The 21294-nt window shown below is 42.6% G+C and overlaps 1 protein-coding gene across 4 annotated transcripts in view; it reads right to left on the bottom strand.

Moving 5' to 3' along the window:
• Window positions 1–21294, bottom strand: part of KIF13B (kinesin family member 13B) — a 119875-nt gene that overhangs the window by 91929 nt on the left and 6652 nt on the right. For all 4 annotated transcript variants that reach the window (XM_039697599.1, XM_039697597.1, XM_039697598.1 and 1 more), the window contains exon 2: window positions 16105–16198. In XM_039697599.1, coding sequence (XP_039553533.1) covers window positions 16105–16198 — 94 coding nt within the window. The remainder of the gene's footprint in view (window positions 1–16104; window positions 16199–21294) is intronic.

Here is a 21294-nt window from a genome sequence, read left to right on the forward strand (position 1 = left end):
TATTTACCTTGTAGGGTTTGGAGTTGAAGTGAGCAGAGTTGAACCAGCATCAATTTTGTTGCTGACATCACAAGACTTATCAGCAGTAAATCTTTCACTGCAATAAGCAGTCTCAGATGATCAACAGTATTTCCATCTGCATCAGTCCCTAAACCACTGCTAATTTAAAACCTGATGAAAGGGAACAGGCTATTTTGAAGCAGTGATTCATCAGATAAACATGATATGCACTGGTGGTTCTGTGTGCAAGGTCTACCTTTAACTACCAGGAATAAAAAGTTATAGCATGTAGAAACATTTTACAAAACCTCATTTCAATCCACCCTGTCCAACTCTCTAAGAACATGGAAAGATTAGTTTAATTTCCCACAGCACAGAAGGATCATACATACTGAAAAACTCCTGGACACAGCATCAGTAGGTGATTCCTAATAAAGATACTTTTAAAAATAAAGACTTTGAGCCATGGAAAGTGAGTGTTTACAGGAAGGAACCTGCTCTGCCTGAATCACTGCCCATGAAACAAAGAGACTTTGAAGTTCTCTGTGGCTGCATTGTTTCAATGGATAAATGGCAAGGTAAACCTTGCAGGGGGTTAAAACAAAACTCCATCACTGGCAGCTCTTTTATGGCTTCGGGGAGAATTGTGAGACAGCAGACAAAGCTGCCACGTGCTCACTTCACTGATTCCATCAAATACTCCAAGTTATTGGTGAAGTAAGTCATAGTTCTACATTAATTAAAAATTAATAAAAATTAATAAAATTGAATAAAATTTAATAAAACATTCAGAGCAGCTGTGGTCACCTAGGCAAGAACACCAGGCCATGAAAAGCATGCCCTTTAAAAAGGGAGATTCACCCAAGAGGGCAGAAAATGCTGGGTTTTGATGCCTCCTCAGAATTGCTCAGGTCTGGGTTTGGCCTTCCTGAACTTAAATACCCTGCATTAGCAGCTCAGAGGTGGAAAAGTGCTACTCAGACCCAGAACAGGAAAAAACCACACCAGTTTGGTATAACTGCAGCATTTAACAGCTGACTGGAAGCCAAAAATTCAGTAATCCATCTAATTCTGCTTCCTGGACAGCAAACTGATGGACCAGACAGGAAGAGAACTGTGATCCCCAAAATACTTGAGAAGTGGTGAAACACTGGCAGAGGTTGCCCAGGAAAGCTGTGGCTGCTCCTGGATCTGTGAAGTGTTCAAAGCCAGGCTGGATGGGGCTTGGGATAGAAAAAGGAGCTGGAATGGGATGAGTTTTAAGGTCCCTTCCCACCCAAACCGTTCTATAATTTGATATATTCCGCTCAGATCAAGCCAACAGTTTGCTTATCCATGTTTGTACATCACAAACATGATGGATGAAAGGGAAAGGAGACGACTGGGAAGGAGAGAAAGAGGCAGCTCTTAAACCAGCATCATCTTGAAAGCACTGAAATCACTTCCAATGGGTGTTTTTTGTCCTCTGTGATCACTACAGGTCTCTGCACAAATCCTGTAGCAACAGATAATTCTCTCTGTGGACAAGTTTGCTTTGTCTTGGGCACTGTGCCCTTCCTGGGAAGAGGCACTGCCATGGCAACAGGGTGAGGCCACCCTGCAGGGAGTTCTCAAGCACATTTTGGGGTCCCTTCCCTTCCCTTCTGTCACCCAAAAACCTTAAACAATGTTTGAGACACAGAGGAAATTCTCCCCCAAATTCAGATGCACCATTGGTCTGATTTTTAATTTTTCTTTCTTTTAGCATTTAATAATAGAAAAAGGTTACAAATGAGCCTTATAGGAGAAGCCATAATTTTAATATATTCACTTGGTTTAGCAATGAAGAAGATTCCCTATAAAGCATCAGTGGCAAGAGACTCACATAAGAACAGGCTCCAGTGACTTAGAATTCAAATAATAAACTGAGTATCTCCTTTTAAGGGAGAACAAGTACTCCTGCCATTATTACTCATTTTCCATACTGCCTTTGGTACTGTATTCTAAAAGAATCTGATTTATAAATAGGTTTTAAAATGTCTTCAAATAACATCCTTCAAATCATAATTAAAAATTTAGTAATTGTTTCAGCATAAGATTTTCCCCCCTTTTTGAGTTCCCATAAATAGATTTTAAAGTCTGACTATAAACTCATTATTTTTCATTATGTTCCCCTGCAAATGCAAAACTTCAGTCCAAAACTCCAGTCATAATTCCAAGCACAATCATTTGCAAAACAGCAAAGATTTTTACTTAATGGCCATTTCTTCCATTTTTATAATATTTTATAAACCACTGTACACAGATGGGACAACAGCAGGAGGAACCACAATTACACTGTAATTAGTTTCTTGTTGGCCTAAGGAATGCCAGGAGAGACTAAATTGTCAAGTTACTTTCTTTTGTGATAAAAATTAACTTCATTTTTCTGCAAGGATGGATTTCAATACTTTTCCTGAAGGAATCAAGCTCTTTCTAAGCATTAATCCTGACAATAAACGAGGTTTAATGACTTTTATAAACTTGACAACAGTTTGAGAACTTGTTAGTGCCAGTGGAGTCTTTGGAATTGTATCTGCCAAAATTTGCAGCAAGGCACATGATGAGCAGAACACATGAACTAAAAACTCAACTTTCTACCTCACCAGCAGTGTCTGAATTAATCTGTTCAAATCTTCTCCTATCCAATGTTTTTCCTTAGAGCAAATTTTAAAAACACTTTACCAGCATCTGCCCTTGTAAAGGTTCAAGGATCTAAGTAGTTAATGTTCAAAATGTAAGGAAATAAAAAGTTGTTTCAAAAGCCACGGTAACCTGGAGGGCGTCTGGCAAATTTTGCTAAAGGTTATAATTACTGATGTGCTGAAGAAGCTCCCAGAGTTAACCCCAAAACTCAGGCAAGACGTTCCCCAAATGAAAAATAACTGAAATTAAAAAAAAAAAAATTAAATCCTTGATTTTTTAGGACAAAGGACATCCTGCAAGAGGTTGTGTCCACACAAGCCAAAGCAGCCAATTACACAAGAAGCAATCAGCACTGCTTGAATTGGAATTTCTCTGGGCACCACTTCAACATGAGGTATAAACCAAGTTTTCTTTTAGAAGCTAATTATTCAAGATGAACATTAGATAATTGTGATTAATTTTTATCATTTCTGGATGGATGTCCTGCTAAATATAATTTACCAAAAGGTGCAGACTTGTGGCTTGCCAACAACCCCTCAGAAATGAAGGTATAATTAACTGCTGACATCACTAGTGCCTTGAAAACTAACTTGTCTCTCACTTTCAAACATATTAATTACGGACACAATCATGCAGTGACAGCTGGTATTTATACTGAGCTCTGTCAGCTTAGTTCCCACATCTCAGCAAGGCAGGTGCAATCCAAATTCCACTCAGAACCAGGTCACTCTCCAGCAGTACACAAACAACTTATGGTTTTATTAATGCACAGAGAGCTACATAAATTATCTCTGGAGATAGTAAATAAACACCTGGATACAATCCTGGGTAAACAGCTCCAGGAGACCCTGCTTGAGCACGGAGGGATGGAGCAGGTACCTCCAGAGGTACCTTCCAGTCTGTGACTCCACAGACACATTCCAGTGTCCAAGACTGCCATGAGCAAGTCTGCCATCACTCCAACAGCAATTCCAAAGCACTCCAGGACTCCTCTGCCTCTCACCTCTCTCACCTGGAGGCAGCCAGGTGATCTCCCTGCTCAGCAAGAGCTGTCAGAGCACACAGAATCTCAGCCATGGCCTCTGCAAAGGGGTTGGTGGCAAGACCTGACCTGGGAAAGTGTCACCTGAGAAACCTGAACAGGAACTAGAGGACAAAGAAAATCAAGGTATGAGGAAATGTTGGGACTACAGAGAGCACAACAATCTCAGCCTGGAAAGCCAACACTGTCCTGGGTTCACCCACAGCGTGGGCAGCAGGGGAAGGGGGGGATTCTCCCTCACTGCCCTACTCAGGTGAGACCCCACCTGGGACACTGCATCAGCTCTGGGGACCCAGCACAAGGAAGACGTGGAGCTGCTGGAGAGAGTCCAGAGGAGGCCACGGAGATGCTCCAAGGGCTGGAGCCCCTCTGCTCTGGAGCCAGGCTGGGAGAGCTGGGGGTGCTCACCTGGAGAAAGCTCCAGGACACCTCAGAGACCCTTCCAGAGCCTAAAGGGGCTCCAGGAGAGCTGGAGAGGGACTGGGGACAAGGGATGGAGGGACAGGACACAGGGAATGGCTTCAAACTGAAAAGGGGGAGATTTGAGTAGGAATTTTGGAAAGGAATTCCTGGCTGTGAGGGTGGGGAGGCCCTGGCACAGGGTGCCCAGAGAAGCTGGGGCTGCCCCTGGAAGTGTTAAAGGCCAGGCTGGACAGGGCTTGGATCAGCCTGGGATAGTGAAAGGTGTCCTGCTCATGGCAGGGGGTGGAATGGTATGATTTTTAAGGTCCTTTGCAGCTCAAACCATTCTGTGATTCCAAAGACTGACATAATTCACAAAAAGCTGAACCAGCACATACCAGGATATAAATCACACACTTTCAGAGAACTCTCCCAGTTTCACCTTGTGACACCTTCACAAGTAAAACAGCTCACTACTTAACCATGAGATTCTTAATTATCACCTGAAATGGGGTCATGGAGGACTATGCCCAATTCCAAACCTATGTCCATATGCTGCAGTAATTACTGAGCACACAGAATTGAGTTTACTCTGTACCACTTGCACTCCTGTGCAGTGTGAACCTGCCATGGTTCCACTAATCCCACATAATTCCTGCACTGGGAACACTGTGAAAGGCCTGCCAGTGCTCCTCCTGCAATTCAATTAAACTCTTAGCAGCACAGGAAGACACCTCAGTGGTGTCATGGAGAGATAAAACCACGTGTGCCAGCTCTGCAGAGAGGATTTGCACAGGCAGGAGCAGAGCAAGGGTGGGAGGTTTCAGCAGAAGTTGCTTCACAGCCTCTTTGCTGCTCAGGGCAGGTGTTTAAGTAAAAAAAAAACAAACTTGTAGAGTTGCACTAGAGATGCTGGTAAGCCTCAGCTGGTGCAGATGTGGTGTCAGCAACCAGAAAATTGCTTCCTCTCAACCATCCCTATTTCTCTCTTCTCTGCCACAAAATCTGCATATGGTTTTTCTCTGTCTTCGTCCTTTTTTTTTTTTACTTCACATCTCTGAAGTTTCTGCAAATTCTGTAATTCTCCCTTTGCACGGTGCCTTAGCTGCAAACTTTGCAAAGATATTATCTTTAGGTGCATTTTCTGAGAAAATCAGAAATTTAGGGACTGTGACATACATACATTCCAACATGGAAGCTGGCTGATGGCAAAAACCAGTCCAAGAGCTCAGGGTAAGGAGAAGAGCCTTTAAACCAAGAAAAGGATTAACAGAAAGATAAAACAATGGATAATGTTTGTGGTGTCAGCAACCAGAAAATTGCTTCCTCTCAACCATCCCTATTTCTCTCTTCTCTGCCACAAAATCTGCATATGGTTTTTCTCTTTTATCTTTTTTTTTTTTTACTTCACACCTCTGAAGTTTCTGCAGAGCACATTGTAATTCTTCCTTCCCACAGTGCCATAGCTGCAAACTTTGCAAAGATATTATCTTTAGGTGCATTTTCTGAGAAAGAATCAGAAATAGAGGGACTGTGACACACATACATTCCAACATGGAAGCTGGCTGATGGCAAAAACCAGTCCAAGAGCTCAGAGGAGTAAGGAGAAGAGCCTTTAAACCAATAAAAGGTTTAACAGAAAGATAAAACAATGGATAATGTCACTGCCATGGAATTCCAGGATGGTTTGGGTGAGAAAGGACCTTAAATATCACCCACTTTCAAATCCCTGCCATGGGGAGGGACACCTTCCACTATCCCAAGTCCCATCCAACCTGGCCCTGGACACTTCCAGGGATCCAGGGGCAGCCACAGCTTCTCTGAGCAACCTGTGCCAGGGCCTCCTTACATGGAAAAATTCCTTTCCAATATCCCATCTAACCCTGACCTCTGGCAGTTTGATCAGAGCTAAATTTTGATTGGAGTTATTCATATTAGGTACTACTTTTTGAGTGGTTATATTTGCTCCCAAGTATAGATAAAATTTAGATCATAAATGTATGCCAAGAAATGCTTTAAAAAATCCAGAGAGCTGGAAGTGCTCATCGCTGCAGGACTGCTCAGATAAAGCTGAGTGGATATCCTGTTCCTTCATTTCATTTATCTGATCAGCACAGTAAGGCTACAACTGCTGAGGGACAGAACAAAATGCTGGCAGGAGGCTACAAACCCCGAGGAGAAAGGAAGAAAATGGTATTGTGCTTTCCAAAAGGCTGAAAATTCAAGTAAAGTGGATGAGCCTAAGAACCTCAGACAATACACATTAAGATATAGGGTTTCCTTACGTCACTACCACAATATAAAGGCCCAGAGTTCTGGCCCCACTGAATGATGTGACCTAATTAATTATATACCAGCACAGGAAGCTTCTTGCTGGGGGAAAAAAAAAGACCAAAAAATCCCCTAACACAAAAAAACCCAAGATGACAACAATAACAAGAAGAACAAACCAAAAACCAACCTCCTCAAACAATAAAAAGCCACCCTCCCACACAGTAAAATGCTTCTTGGACTAGATAGCAGCCAAAAAAATGGGAAAAATGCTAGATTTATTTTCGAGGCTTGAAATGGAAGAGAGGAATCTGCAGTTCACAGTCAGATAAGAAGAATATGGTAGAGCTGAAGCAAAACTTAAATCCCCTTGTGCAGCCACTGCTCTTAGAGAAGTCCATCCTCTCTCTCCTTCATCCTTCATGTCCAGCCCTCTTCCTTTAGCCAAAAAAATCACCATCACCCTGACTGCTCCTCTCCTCAAAGGAGCTCCAATTAGATAATTAGATTTGTAAAGCAGTATATGCTTATCAAACCTTGTGTTTATCAAGGCTGCCATGAACTTTCGAGCACTAATTAAAATGTCATTTTATTTCACATACTCCCAGAGCAGTGAATGCAACGCTCATCCCACGGGCAGATTTACATCCCCAGAATCTGTCCTGCTCCACACAAAACAAATGGATAAAGACACAACTTATTTTAATGCAAATTACAAACAACGGAAGATAGTTTGGTTACTTTTAAAACTGCAACAACACAAAATTTAGTGCTGCTTTTTGGAGGAGGCCATAAACAGCCAGACTTCCAGAGCTTCTTTCCAGGAAGGAAAAGCATTCCCAGCAGAGGGAAGGGTGCTGCCCATGCAAGAGCAGCAGATGCTGCATTCCTGCAGACCAAGCTCATGGAAAACAAAAAGCAGAAATACCTAGAGGATGCTGAATGTTGATTTCTCCTCACAGCAGGAGGAGAACAAAAAGGCTTCTTGTGTTTTTCCTCATCTACCAAAATTCAAATAGGTAGAAGAACATCAAATATTGGAGCAAATCTTGAGGTGCTACAGCAATCACAATTTTCTCATTTTACTGTAACAAACAGACACAGGAACAAGTTCCTCTGCATTCAGTAGCTTTATTTCAGACTTTACAGAGCTGGTGACAAAATCAGAATAAACCCCATAAGTGTAAGGTAGCATCAAGTGCAACAGTGCCATCCTAAAATTAACATCACCAAAACAAAGGACAAATTACCTCAAACTGATGCACTCAAGTAACTAAAAACTTGTTCAAATTTCCTCAGGAAAATGACTGTAAGACACTAAGAGGTCTCTATTTTTCTTTACTTTTCATACTAAGCCTGTATATAATTTAGGAAACAAACCCTGACAGTTTTCTATTCCGTTTTCAAAACACAAGGAAATTAGAAGACTGTCTGTATGTGGTATGTTCTTCCAGCTGACCATACAATCACTGATAATATGATGAGGCATCATCCACCTTCTTGGGGAGAGCATCAAACCCTGAACATTCAGATTATCTGAGTTCAAATTAGCCTGGGGGACACATCTGCACAATCAAAATTACTGCAACAGAGAGTGTGAGAGCTGTACAGCACAAAGTTATCCAGGTTATTACTAATCAGACATGTTGGAGGGAGGGAAATATCCTCTCTTGCATCTCTTTCTGATCTCATTATATTAACCTGAGAGGAAGATTTTGGAGTTTAAACTCAAACATCTCCAAAACAAAATGGTTTGAGCATAAAAACAATGATATAGTGAGAGAGAGAGGGAGTAAGACTCCTCTTAAAACAAAAAAATTGTTTTGTAGATTTAACAAGTCAAGAGAACAATTAAAACTTCACAGTCTCCTTGAAGCTTCAACAACCTGCTACTGGAAGCTTTAGACACAGGTGGGCTTGAAAACCAAAACTGTTGAGATAGTTCCCTCAAAATTGCCATAAATGGTTCAGAGAAAGCTACATTCCACTCAAATATTAAACACATTAATTCTAATAGCTTCCACATGGCACCAGAAGGGGTTTTGGTTTTGTTTTCTGGTTGCGTTGAGGTTTTTTCAAGAGAAGAACCCAGCTCTGGGAAGTGGCCCTACTGTTGGGAAGGAACCACAGGCAACTTTCTGTTTGCAGCAGAAGTCAAATCCCCAGAGAAATCCCAGCCAAAAGCCTTTGCCAGCTCCAGAGGAGTTTTCCTGAAGAGCTGGACGCTGAGCAATTATCACCACCAACCTCCAAATGCTGTCTGCAAGCAGGTCAATAATCCCAGGAGTACTTCAGAACCTGCAGACAGATTGCACAGCAAAACCCTTCAATTCAGTGAAGAATTAAGGCTGCAGGTACTTTACAAATGTTTTGGGTTTTAAGGAGAAAAAGCACCAGAGATTAAGAATCAATAAAGCACAAGTTGAGGGTTGTACTTTAGATCACATAACGTGAAACAAATGAATTTTTCATCTCTGCTCTTCCTCTCAAATGCAGCAGGTTATTACTAACTTGGTCAAATGAGCAGCAAGATTAAAAAAAGCCTCTTTGATGTTCATCCAAGGACAATGGGGGGGCCAAGGATAATTCCAGTAGTGACACAGCCACCCAATTCTCACTTCAGGAAGATATGGCCCATGTTTAAGCAGTTTTCACTTGCCATATGGGCACAAAGCTTTTAAATAACAGATAATGATAATTAGTTATGACTATGTTTGTCATAAAAAACGGTAGACATAAATAGGTGTGACCCAGCTGGTGGGAAGAGAATCGGCTATAAAAGAAATCATTAACACAAGCCTCACCATTTATTTACTTAGGCAGTACAAAATAGGTTACAGGTCTGTTTTAAGCACATTGACACATACAAGCACAGTTCAAAACTTCTGTTTACTTTTTATCCATCACAAAAATTAATGCAGGGTTTCCATCTCGGATTTTCACTTTTACTTCAGTCCAAGCATGCGAGCTGGAGCAAACACTTCCTCAAAAGCACAGCAACCCCCTTCTCTCCTGGCAGAACTCCCACTTCTCAATTTTACACGAGATAAGGAGTTTATATGGTGAGCCTTCAGCTCCTTGTGCAAATTAATTTCTCCCTTGTGCAGCCAAAGCCTCGGGAGTGGCAGAGTCTTGTGTGCCAGTCCTGCTGTCCCCAGCACACTTGTAATTATTTCTAGGTACTGCAGAAACTCATCAGAAGTGTTTAGTCATATAATTTTTACATCAGAAGATAATTTTGAGAGAAACAGATGACTGGCAGCTGGATGCAGTCTAGCCTTAATGCAGACAGAATTATGAGAAGTCCTCTAAAACCATAAAGTCCCCAAGCACCACATCCACACAACTTTTAAATCCCTCCAGGGATAGGGACTCCAGCACCGCCCTCACCAGCCCCTTGCAATGCTTGAAATCCTCCCAGTGAAGAAATTGTTTTTAATATCCAAACTAAACCTTCCCCAGCACAAGTTCACCTCCAAATTATAGGTTTAATACCACTTCTTACAAAATAAGCTTTGACAGTAGACTGAAAAAGCAATTTCATTCGCTCATTTAAATGACTCTGCCAATTTCAAATTAGCCTTATTTTTCTCTTCTCTTCCAACTTCTTTAGGCTGCTCAGCAACCAATAAAATCCAGCAGAAATAACTATAATTTTACATAACAAGCTCATGCTTGAAGTAAGAGTTGAGCAGGGATGCAAGAGAGGCCAAGCTGGCAGTGCAGGAAAATCTCATGGCGCTGTTTTTGCAAAACATCAACTTCCTGTGAGCTGTTCTGTGCCCAAAACCCACCAGCTTGGATGTCAAGAGGGGCAAACTTCCCTTTCTTCTGGATGTCAGCTCTTGGCCTCGGGAATACACACACACACACTCCCTGCTCCCCCAACTTCCTGGAACATTGCTGCACATGAAAACATTGCACAAATCTGCTCCCTGGATGACAATGCCGAGATCACATCTAACCCAGAAATTTCATCCGCAGAATTTTATGCACCAGTGTGACAGCTCAGCCAGGGGAGCCATCCCTGCTTAATGCAACTGTGAGTGCCTTCCACACATCCTAATCTGAATTTTCCCCACCCCCGAGTGGTTTACACTGAATTAATACAATGCCAGGAAAGATATGGAGAAGCAGAGGCACAGCAATTAGCTTTCACCCATCTTCAAAGACAATAATATTTCTCCCTTTAAATTGCTTTGCTGTCAAATAGCAACCATACCACAGCATGCAAATGGTCTCAGCGAGCCCAATATTCCATTTCTGGTGGTGTCCAACAGCTGAGACTCCTCAATCAAATGCAGGAACAGCTGGGGACACAGATGCCTGAGATGAGACAGCTTTCCAAGTGGTTCTTGCCTAACATCAGGCAGGATCCTGGGTGATTTTCAAGAAAATGTGGGCATTTTTCCATGACTATCTACCAGTAATTGCCTGTTTTCTTGGGAGTGTGGAGTTCTGCAGATTAGTTCCATAAATAGCAATGCCTTCATGCATTTGCCTCCTTTTCTGATCAAGTATGTACTTTCCTAGGGTGGAAGTGAAGTATACACCCCAACCTGCTCCTGCTGCCATGAGTTATTTTTTAAAACAATTTTTCCTGGTTACTCCTACCAGTCAACTTTTTCAGTTCTTATATATCTACACATTTAATAACATCTCTATAATCCTGTCAGCATTTCCTCTCTAGGCATCTTGACTCTGTGAGCGAGGCAAATGGATGTTTGTGTGCAAAACTGTAAGATACAGAACCAAGTAAATAGGACCATGATGTGTTCAATTTTTGCTTATTATTCCACATATATTACTTGCATAGCTCATGGAAATATGTGAGATATATATATATATATACACACACTTTGTCACATCATGGAGGTATTTTTTAATTTATAACTGTTTTTCCACTCAATGTACATTCACCCCAACCAACACACTCTCTTATCTATAATTTTCTACAAGAAATCAATTTATGTGCACTTTTACCACCTCACCACTCAGACACTTCCACACTAAAATTACATGACTGAGGGATCTCAAGGTCTCTAACACTCCCCACAGCAAGAGCTCCTAAGTCACGACTTATTTTCAGTTTTTAGCAGCTTTAAGGGGAGTTCTGGAGTCAGGCTAAGGAGTCACCCACACACACCAGGCAGGTGAAAGGCGGCTTCACCTTGTTCTGGGCAGACCCAACATTGTGTAACTGCCCGGGCTGTGCCAAGCAGGAGCTTATCCTGCCTCCCCAGCATGGGATTCCTGGCTAACACAGAGCACAGGGAGCTTGTGTGGGCTTGCAAGAACACCCCATTCCAGTTTTTGTTTGTTTTTAAATTCCAAGTCACGTGTGTTTGTTACCGTTCCCCCACTTTGCGCCTAACCCTGTAAAAAAAGTGAATTAATGTTGCTTAGTCCTTGAGACCCTAATTCTTGTTTTCTGGTAGCGTTTTCTCAATATATAAAGCTTTGCCAGGATTCTGCCTGAATTGGCCTTAATCTTCATTTCTTCAAAAGGATTAAAAGCTTCTTCAGCTTTGTATGAAGAAAGAAACTTCAGTCCAAAGCCAAACTCAGAAAAGTTTTAACACACTGGGCTGTTCATTTTAACCCAACTGCTGCCTGAAGTTCATAATCCACCTGAAATCAGCAAATTATTACTCGCTTGAATTATAGTTTGGGTTGGAAGGACCTTAAAGCTCATCCCATTCCAACCCCCTGCCATGGGCAGTGACATTTTCGACCATCCCAGCTTGCCCCAAGCCCCATCTCCTCACAACCTTTTTCAGGACTGTCGTATGTTTCAGAAAGAAAACAGGAATTGGAATGGCAGAAGAATCTTCTAAAAATATTCTTTCCTATGTAAAATATATTTGGGCTTCACCCAGTTCCTCATCAAAGCCGAAATCACTGAGCTCAGCTGCTGCAACGATACAAAAATCCTCAGGATTTTTTTCTCAATTTCCAGAACTCCTAAAAAACAACCAAATTGAGTTTAAGCACCACGACTTGATGAGCAAAAAAACTGTGTGTGGGTATAGAAAAGTAAACTGGTTTAAATCCAGAAACAGATACCTTAAAAGCAAAGCTTTATAAAGATCCTCAATTACTGAATTATCCACTACAAAGCACTAATTATAAAGACATTACAATGGCTGAAGAGGAAAAACCCAGCCTGGTTTAACACACTTGTCAGCTCCAGTTAGCTGCACTCATTCCTTGGAAGAGTTTTTACCCTGTGCCAGTCTTTGGAATCTCTCTGTTCTGCAAAACAAGAGGGAAAGCAGCTAGAAACCACAAACTGCAACAAAAGTACAGTGAAGTTGGCACTTGTTTCATTTTTAAGCATTTTCTCTTAATAAAAAGGCTCAGAGGGTTTGCTGGGCAGCTTTAATGAATGATTTGCCTTACAAATACCACGGCTGATTCACAGGGCTGTGCCAGACTGATACACCACTGATCTCTGAGCTCATATCAGTTACACATCAATTACAGTTATGTCTGCAAGACAGAATAAACCTCCTTTGTCTGACCTGTCAAAAAAAAAAAATTCAATCTTTTCAACAGGTCTTGTATGGGAAATGTAAAATTACACCACAAGCAAATCAATAGTTAAAAAAATAGTAATAATAATAATAAGGCTACAAAGGAACCTGGAGTAATTAGAATCAATTTGGAGATTTTCCAAAAAATTAATTCCCATAAACATTCCAGTTGTTGCCCAGGACTTATCTTATTGACTTCAGTCACAATGAGTTCACACCCTCTTCCAAGCCCCAGAATGCTGTGAGTAATCTTTGCAGCACGGAGTAAATCCCGAGTAGATAAAGAAAGTTCAGCCTTGACCTTTGCAACAGGGAGAGCAGAGGGAGCAGACAGCTCAGGAAGGCAAACAAAAGAGGGGACAAGTCATGCTAATGATATTATCCATCCACAGCCAATCCCTGGAGCTTCATACATCCTTTACACAGGGAGGTTTTGATTTACAGAGGTCATTTGGGGAAATTTGTGACAGAACTCGAAGATCTGTCACAATTAATTTCGTGGAGGCAGCTAAAGAAAAGGGTGAACATTTCCACACACTATAATTTTAATTTTAGCACAAGAAACCACCACCCAACCAAAGCCACCCCCTCAACAGCCCAAGGTTAATAGCAAAGCCTGCCCAGCCTGGAGGTCATCCCATGGATTTTAAAATTGATCTTTTGTACGTGATCAAGTTACTGAAACCTGCACAACAGCATTAAGGATTGCTCAATAAAATAACTGCTGCCTCTCTCCAGCTCAGGAAAGGTCATTTCTTGGTTAAGGAATAACAGGAGAATACAACATTTTTTTCCAGCCGTATGAAAAGAGACTTTTTTTAAGAGCAAGTGTTATACATGTACTTATTAATCCTCAAGTCCCTAGATAAATGTATACATAATATTCTCAGTTTATAGACACAAGAAGAACTGAGGTCCATCAGTTACCATCTGGCTGTTCAAAACATTCCTTAATTTTTAATGCCAAATTTGAAACAGCTACAAACACTTTTCTGAAGACCTAGGAATATTTCAGTGGTGATTAATGGACACAATTTGCCCTATGCAACAGTCAGGTCCCACACACCTCAAGTTGGGGGGTTTATTTGCTTCTCCTCATCTCCCAGACTTGGTTTGTCCCAGAGAGGATGGAAGTGGGGAAAAAAATGCTTAAATCCAAAAGTCATGGGTTGTTTTTCCAAATGTCACTCCCTGCAAGAGCAAGGCTGAGTCATGACAAGTGGGGAGGTGACAGCACTGAATTCTGTCTCTAAAATTCTCTTCCCAGTTCCTAAATTGACCCTGGCATCCCAATGAGAAATGAATCAAAGCTCTGGAGGTTTCCAAACTTGCCCTGCTTTGCAAGCAGCTAAACTGTGTATTTACAATATTATTTACTACTCTCTTCCCTGTTTAGTTAAAAGGTTTGCCAGAATTCCTTCAGCTCACTTGAGACACGAGAAAACTGTGAAATCCAAAGGAATTGATTTTGTAACAGAAGGCAAAGTAGTTGATGGTGGATTTGGAAACAGAAGCAGGACCTGAGCATAAATTAAGCCCCAGACTTAGAAAAACTGCAACTACAACTAACCTTTGCCTTGAGCTGATATTTAAGATTCTGCTGATGGAGCTGCAGCAGCCAAGACAATTCAGCAGCAGTGTCCCAAGGGTGTAACCTGTTCCAAAAGGACCCTGTTCCAAACCCTCACTGCTCCAACTCGTGGTTTTGGGATCTGCTGTCCCACCATGTCCAGGCAAAATCACAGTGCAGTTAATGGGCCTCCACTCTCCCCTCTTCTATTAAATCACCCCAGATAAATTTCCTACGCTTCCTGCTTGGATTAGCAAGGGCCATTTGTGAGGATGCAAATGAAGCATTCTTCTCACACTGAGCTCACCACCTTGTCTGGGACCTCAAGCCACTGCCAACCCAGCCCTCCCCTGCCAAGGGACACGATTTGCATGATGTGTGGCTACCCCATGAACGTTTTTAAACACATATTAAGGACTATAAACCAGGCATTTTGTTGCCATGTTTTAGAGAAACTACGAGTAACGTTTTTAATCCAGCTGTGGCTGACTTGGCTTCTGAAAATCTCAATTTCCTGCTGCTTCTGGAGGCTCAAATCAACATAGGGTTTTGGCAGCTGAACAATGCACATGCTCCTGGAGGAGGAGGATATTGATACAAACAAAAACACACCCGCACACACAGCCTGTTTGGTTTTAAGTAACTTATTAAAGCTCCAGTCCCACTGTCTGTAATAAATCTTTCAGCTAATGACAGTGGAAGGTAAATACTGCACGTGATGATCTCTTCCGTTGTCCACTTGGGTTTGAGGAGTTGAAATTATCAGAGATCAGTTAATGAATACTGACCTCTGATACACAGCTCAGCATCACATGAAAATTTAAACAAAGCTTTTCTATGTGTTTAATTTAACACATAGAATTTTTTCTGAATTTTTCTCCTGTTACCCTTAAGACCTCTTCCCTTTTCCCCCCCATAGAAAACAGACAATTGACTGTTTTGATGTAGACATTGACAATTGATGTAGACATCCAGCAACAGGTTTTGCCTTTTCCTGCACCATTATTTTGTTTCATGCGTGTATTTTTCCATTTCCTCCCCTTGCATCAAGCAATAAATTAAGTAGGCACAAGCTTAACTCTATCACTCACTACATGACTTTCCAGTTTCACAGTAATTTAATAGATTAATGCCAGTTCTGACACAAACTTCTCCACGCATTTTTGATGCATGGAATGTCCCACTGCCAAGAAACTCCTAGAGCTACATCTCTCCAGAATGTTCCCATTCACCTTCTTACACCATGACCCATTTTAAGAAAACAACTGTGAAAATTAATTTCATTCCAAAATGACAAACTGTGCTCTGCTCAAATTGTTTTGCAGATTTAAATTTCTCCTGTCCCATAGCAGCACACAAGAAAAAAAAAAAAAAAAGAATGTTCATGGATTCATTAACCACTAACACATTGTTGGGAGCAGGAAGAAAATGCACAAGGTTTTCAAAGCAACTTCCAGCACAGTAAAAATCAGCCTTATTTTATGGATGATGGCAGTTACATTGCAGAAAAAATATACATAATTTTTTAACTAAAAGCCTTCTATCAAAGCCTACATTTCCTAGCTGTTAAACGCACACTTAATTTATGCAACCTGACCTTCCCAATTCAAAAATCTTACCTGGCATCTCCTTTTGAAAGGTTGGTGTTTACGGGGTGAAGAATAACCTTGTTTGCATCCACATCCACCACACATTTTGTATGCAGATCAAGCTCTATAAAGAAATGAGAGAGTGTCAAGTGCTGCTCCTAAAGCACTGGGATTATATACACCATTACTTCCTCCAGACACCAAATTTATTCATGCAGTCTGACAGCCACCCATCAGCCAGAGAATAGAAACAGGACTTTTGCCAAATTCCACTTCTAGGGATATTCTGATGGGATGGATCCTGTCCAGCTTTAAAGCAAGCACTCTTTTCAAAGCAAGAAAAAGCATTTGGGTTTCACTGAAGGACAATCAGCATATACAAGGGCAGTATGAAATTTCTGCTGGGGGAAAAGAACCATTTAGGCTTGGTACCACTTTGACAGCTCTTCTTATTGCTCCCTCAATGCCTCACAGGGAAAGCTGCCCCTGCCATCTGCAGCACATTTTCCCTGGCCACTGCTGTGATACGGTGCCAGCTGTCAGTCCTGGGGCACCTGCTCGCAGAAATTCAAGTCCCATCAAAAATAATTTAGGTGCAAGCACGTAGAAAAGGTCTTGTCGTCCTTCCCCCAGAGGCTCCAGGCAAGTCCAGCTCTCCCAAGTGACGCCAAGCAGTGGGATGTGGACTATGAGTAATGAGGATATTTGGAGTGTGCGAGAATTCTCGGCTATAGAGGCGGGGAAAGCAAAATAAAAGCTTCAGATAACACTGACAGCAGTCCAAGGTACCCACCCAGTGACAAATGGAGTGAGGTATGGGATAAAGCACACAGCCCGCACCCAAAGTCACTGCTAGAGGACGTGGGGCCTGCACACAAAGAAGTCCCTGTATGGTGACACGAACCCTGGAAAGGGCTCCCAAGTGGTCACTCAGATGGGTGTCATGCACAAAGTCACTGCTACAGACACCCAGGACATGGGGCCTGCACACAAACATGTCCCTGCATGGTGACACAGCCCTGGAAAGGGCTCCCAAGTGCTGATTCTGGTGGGTGTCATGGTCAAAGTCACTGCTACAGGCACCCAGGACACAGGGCCTGGACACAAACATGTCCCTGTATGGTGACACTAACCCTGGAAAGGGCTCCCAAGTAGTGATTTTGATGGGTGTCATGGCCAAAGTCACTGCTACAGGCACCCAGGACTGGAGCCTGGACATAAACAAGTTCCTCCATGGTGACACTGGCCATGGAAAGTTCTCCCAAGTACTGATTCTGATGGCCATGACACACTGTCCACACCCAAAGTCACTGCTACAGACACCCAGGACATGGGGCCTGCACACAAATATGTCCCTGCACAGTGACACTAACCCTGGAAAGGGCTCCCAAGTAGTTGATTCTGATGGGTGCCATGCCCAAAGTCACTGCTACAGACACTGAGGATGTGGGGCCTGGACATAAACAAGTCCCAGCATGGTGACACTGGCCCTGGAAAGGGCTTCCAGGTAGTGATTCTGATGGGTGTCACGGCCAAAGTCACACCTACAGATACCCAGAACATGGGGCCTGGACACAAACATGTCCCTGTATGGTGACACAAACCCTGGAAAAAGCTGCCAAGTGCTGATTTCCATGGCCATGACATATTGTTCACACCCAAAGTCACTGCTACAGACACCCAGGACATGGGGCCTGCACACAAACATGTCCCTGCACGGTGACACTGGCCCCGGAAAGGGCTCCCAGGTGGTGACTCTGATGGCCATGACACAGTTCATATCCAAAATCACCCCTACAGACATCCAGGATGCGGGGCCTGCACACAGACATGTCCTTGCACAGTGACACTAACCCTGGAAAGGGCTCCCAAGTAGTGATTTTGATGGGTGTCATGGCCAAAGCCACTGCTACAGACACCCAGGACATGGAGCCTGCACACACATATATCCCTTTATGGTGACACTGGCCTGGGAAAGGGCTCCTAGGTGCTGATTCCACTGGCCATGACACATTTTTCACTCCCTCCCACGCCGGGATGACGAGGGGCTACGCCGAATAACCTCCACACAGGGTTCAGCACCTCAGCTGAATCACCCAAATACGCTCGTGTCTAATCATGTTAATTATAATCCTCATCCTCCTTCATCTCTGCTCTTTCCTCCTCAGTCACCTGTACTTGCTCTTTCACCTCACAGCACCTTATAAACTCAGTCTGGAAATCTCTCAGGCTGTGCTTATTGCACAGCATCCTGCAGACTTCTCTCTCCTGATAAGTGACACAATAAGAGGGACTTTCTTCCATGAACGTTTTTGGAAAGAAATGTTACAGCCTTTTGCTACCTCACACACTGCAATGAAAGCCAAAACTCGAGATCACTGGCCAAAGCAGGCAAGTCACATGAAACTGCAATTCTCCTGAGCAAAACTGCTCCTCTGTTATTACCCTGTGCTTCTGCAGGAGGAAGAGCCAGACGAGTTCCAGAAGCCAGTGTTTATTTTAATTTCTCCCCACACCCTGAAAGCCAATTTACCTACCATTAATATGCAACACATGCTTGCTCAGATGAAACCACGTTCTTCGTACGTCCCATATCCGACAAGGCACTTTATCTTGGTCTGCCTGGTTAGTGATTAACACTCTCTATTGCAGTGACCTGCTTTTCCCAGCTCCTGAGGAAGGGTTTTACCTGCCTCATGCAAAGCATAAAGGTCTGCAAGCAGCATGCTTTCTTGCCACGTTTTTAATGCAGCTCTTGAGAGAGAACGCCCATGGCAGGCTTTGCATCCATGACTGCCCAGTGAACTCCATCCTACCAGTGCTCATTAAACCTCTCTTTGTGAAATGCCCTTAAGAAAGCACACAGGCAGGATAAAAGACTTCCTTAAAGTCAAATGTTGTCTCAAGAAAAAAGGCTCAAAGCAACTTTGTCCTGTGTTTGATTATCACTCTCACACAGGTAATGCTAAAACCCCTCACCTTGGTGTGCAGCATGGTTTTGGAAGATGTGTTGTGCCAAACTAGCAGCTATTTCCAAACAGAGAGGTTCTAGTCCTTCCCTCCTGTGCCTGTTGCTCACCTTCTGCCACGACCATGCTCAGCAGATCCTCTGTAAGTCATCTCAAGTTACTTCAACAGCAGAAAACTACCCAACGTGGAAAATGAATGTATCCAGACCCCATGGAAAGCTCCATCAGCCCACTGAAAGCTTGGCCATGCAGACAGGTGGGGAAACCTGTGCAGAGGGAAGAGAGGAGCTGGGAGAGATCTTGTCCCAGCTGAGATGAACTGCTCTACCAGTTCATGGTGTCACATGAAACAAACCCCTAAGGAACAGTTATATTGAGCCTCTAAGCTGGGTCTGGATCCAGACAGCCTTAAGGCTGCTTATCCTAGTTACCTTGGCCAAAGGCTCACATGGAAACTCTCTTTTCAGCTGAAGAAACAGTTTAAATCCTGCTTGAACAGCACATCATTCACTTTCTTCAAATTCTGGCTCCATTATATTCTTTGGCAGATTCCTAAATTCTTTAATGCTTCCGGTACACTGAGAGATGAATCTTACATTAGCCACTACTGAAACTTATATCATCATCATTTCCACCTCATTAAGTTCTTAATGTCATTAAAGCAGGTTGGCCTTATAGTCAAATTATCTGCCTGCTCTTTTGGATATGATCACACAAGGACTCCACCCTTACTTTTACTAGTTTCAGAGTCTCCCAGGTGAGCTGGGTACTTGCTGCTCCTGAACAACAAGCAAAATTGGGATGCACCAAGATAAGATCATAAGGATGCACATCCAAACACCCCAATTAATTCCTTCTGTAGTAAGGACTCACTTGTCAAAGTTTGGTATTATTTTCTTCAATTATTCAGGTGGGGTTTTTTCAGGCAACATGAAATTCAGAAATTAAAGGTGAAATTAAAAGATGACAGAAGCAGCTCACTATCAAACTTTGAAGATTCATCTCAAATTTTGCACCTCAAACAAAAAGAAAATCTCACCTATTATTATTGTTAACTTGCTTCTACCTTCAGTCGTTACTGAGCAAACACAATCAACTACTTACTTGCTTCATCAAATCAAGAAACTAATCAGCTAATTCCTCTTTGAAGAATTAAAAACTCAAACTCGCAGCATCAAGAACCATTTATTGCAGAGAATGAAAATCTCTTTCACAGCTTCAGAGTAAGAGAGCTGTGACATCCGTAATAAAGGGTAACACTTATCTGAGTCACTTCTCCACATTTACATTTCACAGCCGTAGAAGTGTTAAGCAAAGCTGGGCTGAGTGTAAGAATAATTGTTAAGTGTTGTGTCCAAGCTGCTCACAGAGAGTTCCTTGGATGAGTTTTTATTTTACTTGTGAAACTGGAAGGTGGGTGTGACAGAGGCTGAAGGAAGCCACCCTCCTTCCCCTTTCCCTTGATTTTTCAACACCTCACAAGACTTTTCTAAAACTGGGATTCAGTGTAGATCATAGCTGAAACCACACTTGTGCAAATCCCAAATCACTACTATGCCTTTGATAACAACATTGGGAGTGTTATAAAAATAACTGACTCCTCATATACGCTTTGGGCTTTTTTACTAAGCAATTCAGTGAGTTTCAAAGAGGGTGGAAAAGTTAGCAAGCAAGAGAGAGCTGGAAAAGCAAATCCAGGAGCAACCTAGCACTGCAAGGAATGGTGGATTCAGCAAGCACTGGCCCATTCCCACCACAGGTAAGAATTTCCAATTCTCTTTACCAGCAGTCACGTGTCTGGTAATCATAAACTCACCACAGCAGATTTTCCACAACAGAGTTAAGAAATACTGGCAAAGGTGCCACTTGAAATGGTACTAATCAGGTTTGGGGCAGAGACAAGGAGTGTGTGTGAATCCTGGAGGAAGGGGAGAGAGGTATTTTGGAAAATGTTGGATGTTTTCACCTCTGGGGAATTCCTGTCTTTGCTTATGGATCTGGCATGGTCTGGCTGCAACTACTGGCAACAGAGGTTGGATAATGTTGTACCCAACTCTGGAGGCTGCCTTGGGTGGCACAACAGAAACACCTGAACTGCCATGTGGTGACACTGCATCTTCCTCAGCCACAACCCTAAAAACCATCCCACTGCAGGTCACTGCATTTCAGACCCAAAGAAAGTGATCCTAAGAGAAAGCTTTTGCAAGGCAGCTTGAAATAATCTTAAGGTGAACAATGATACAGCAAATAA

The sequence above is a fragment of the Passer montanus genome, unplaced genomic scaffold (genome assembly GCF_014805655.1).
Source record: "Passer montanus isolate IOZ18808 unplaced genomic scaffold, ASM1480565v1 scaffold119, whole genome shotgun sequence".
NCBI classification, from domain to species: Eukaryota; Metazoa; Chordata; class Aves; order Passeriformes; family Passeridae; genus Passer; species Passer montanus.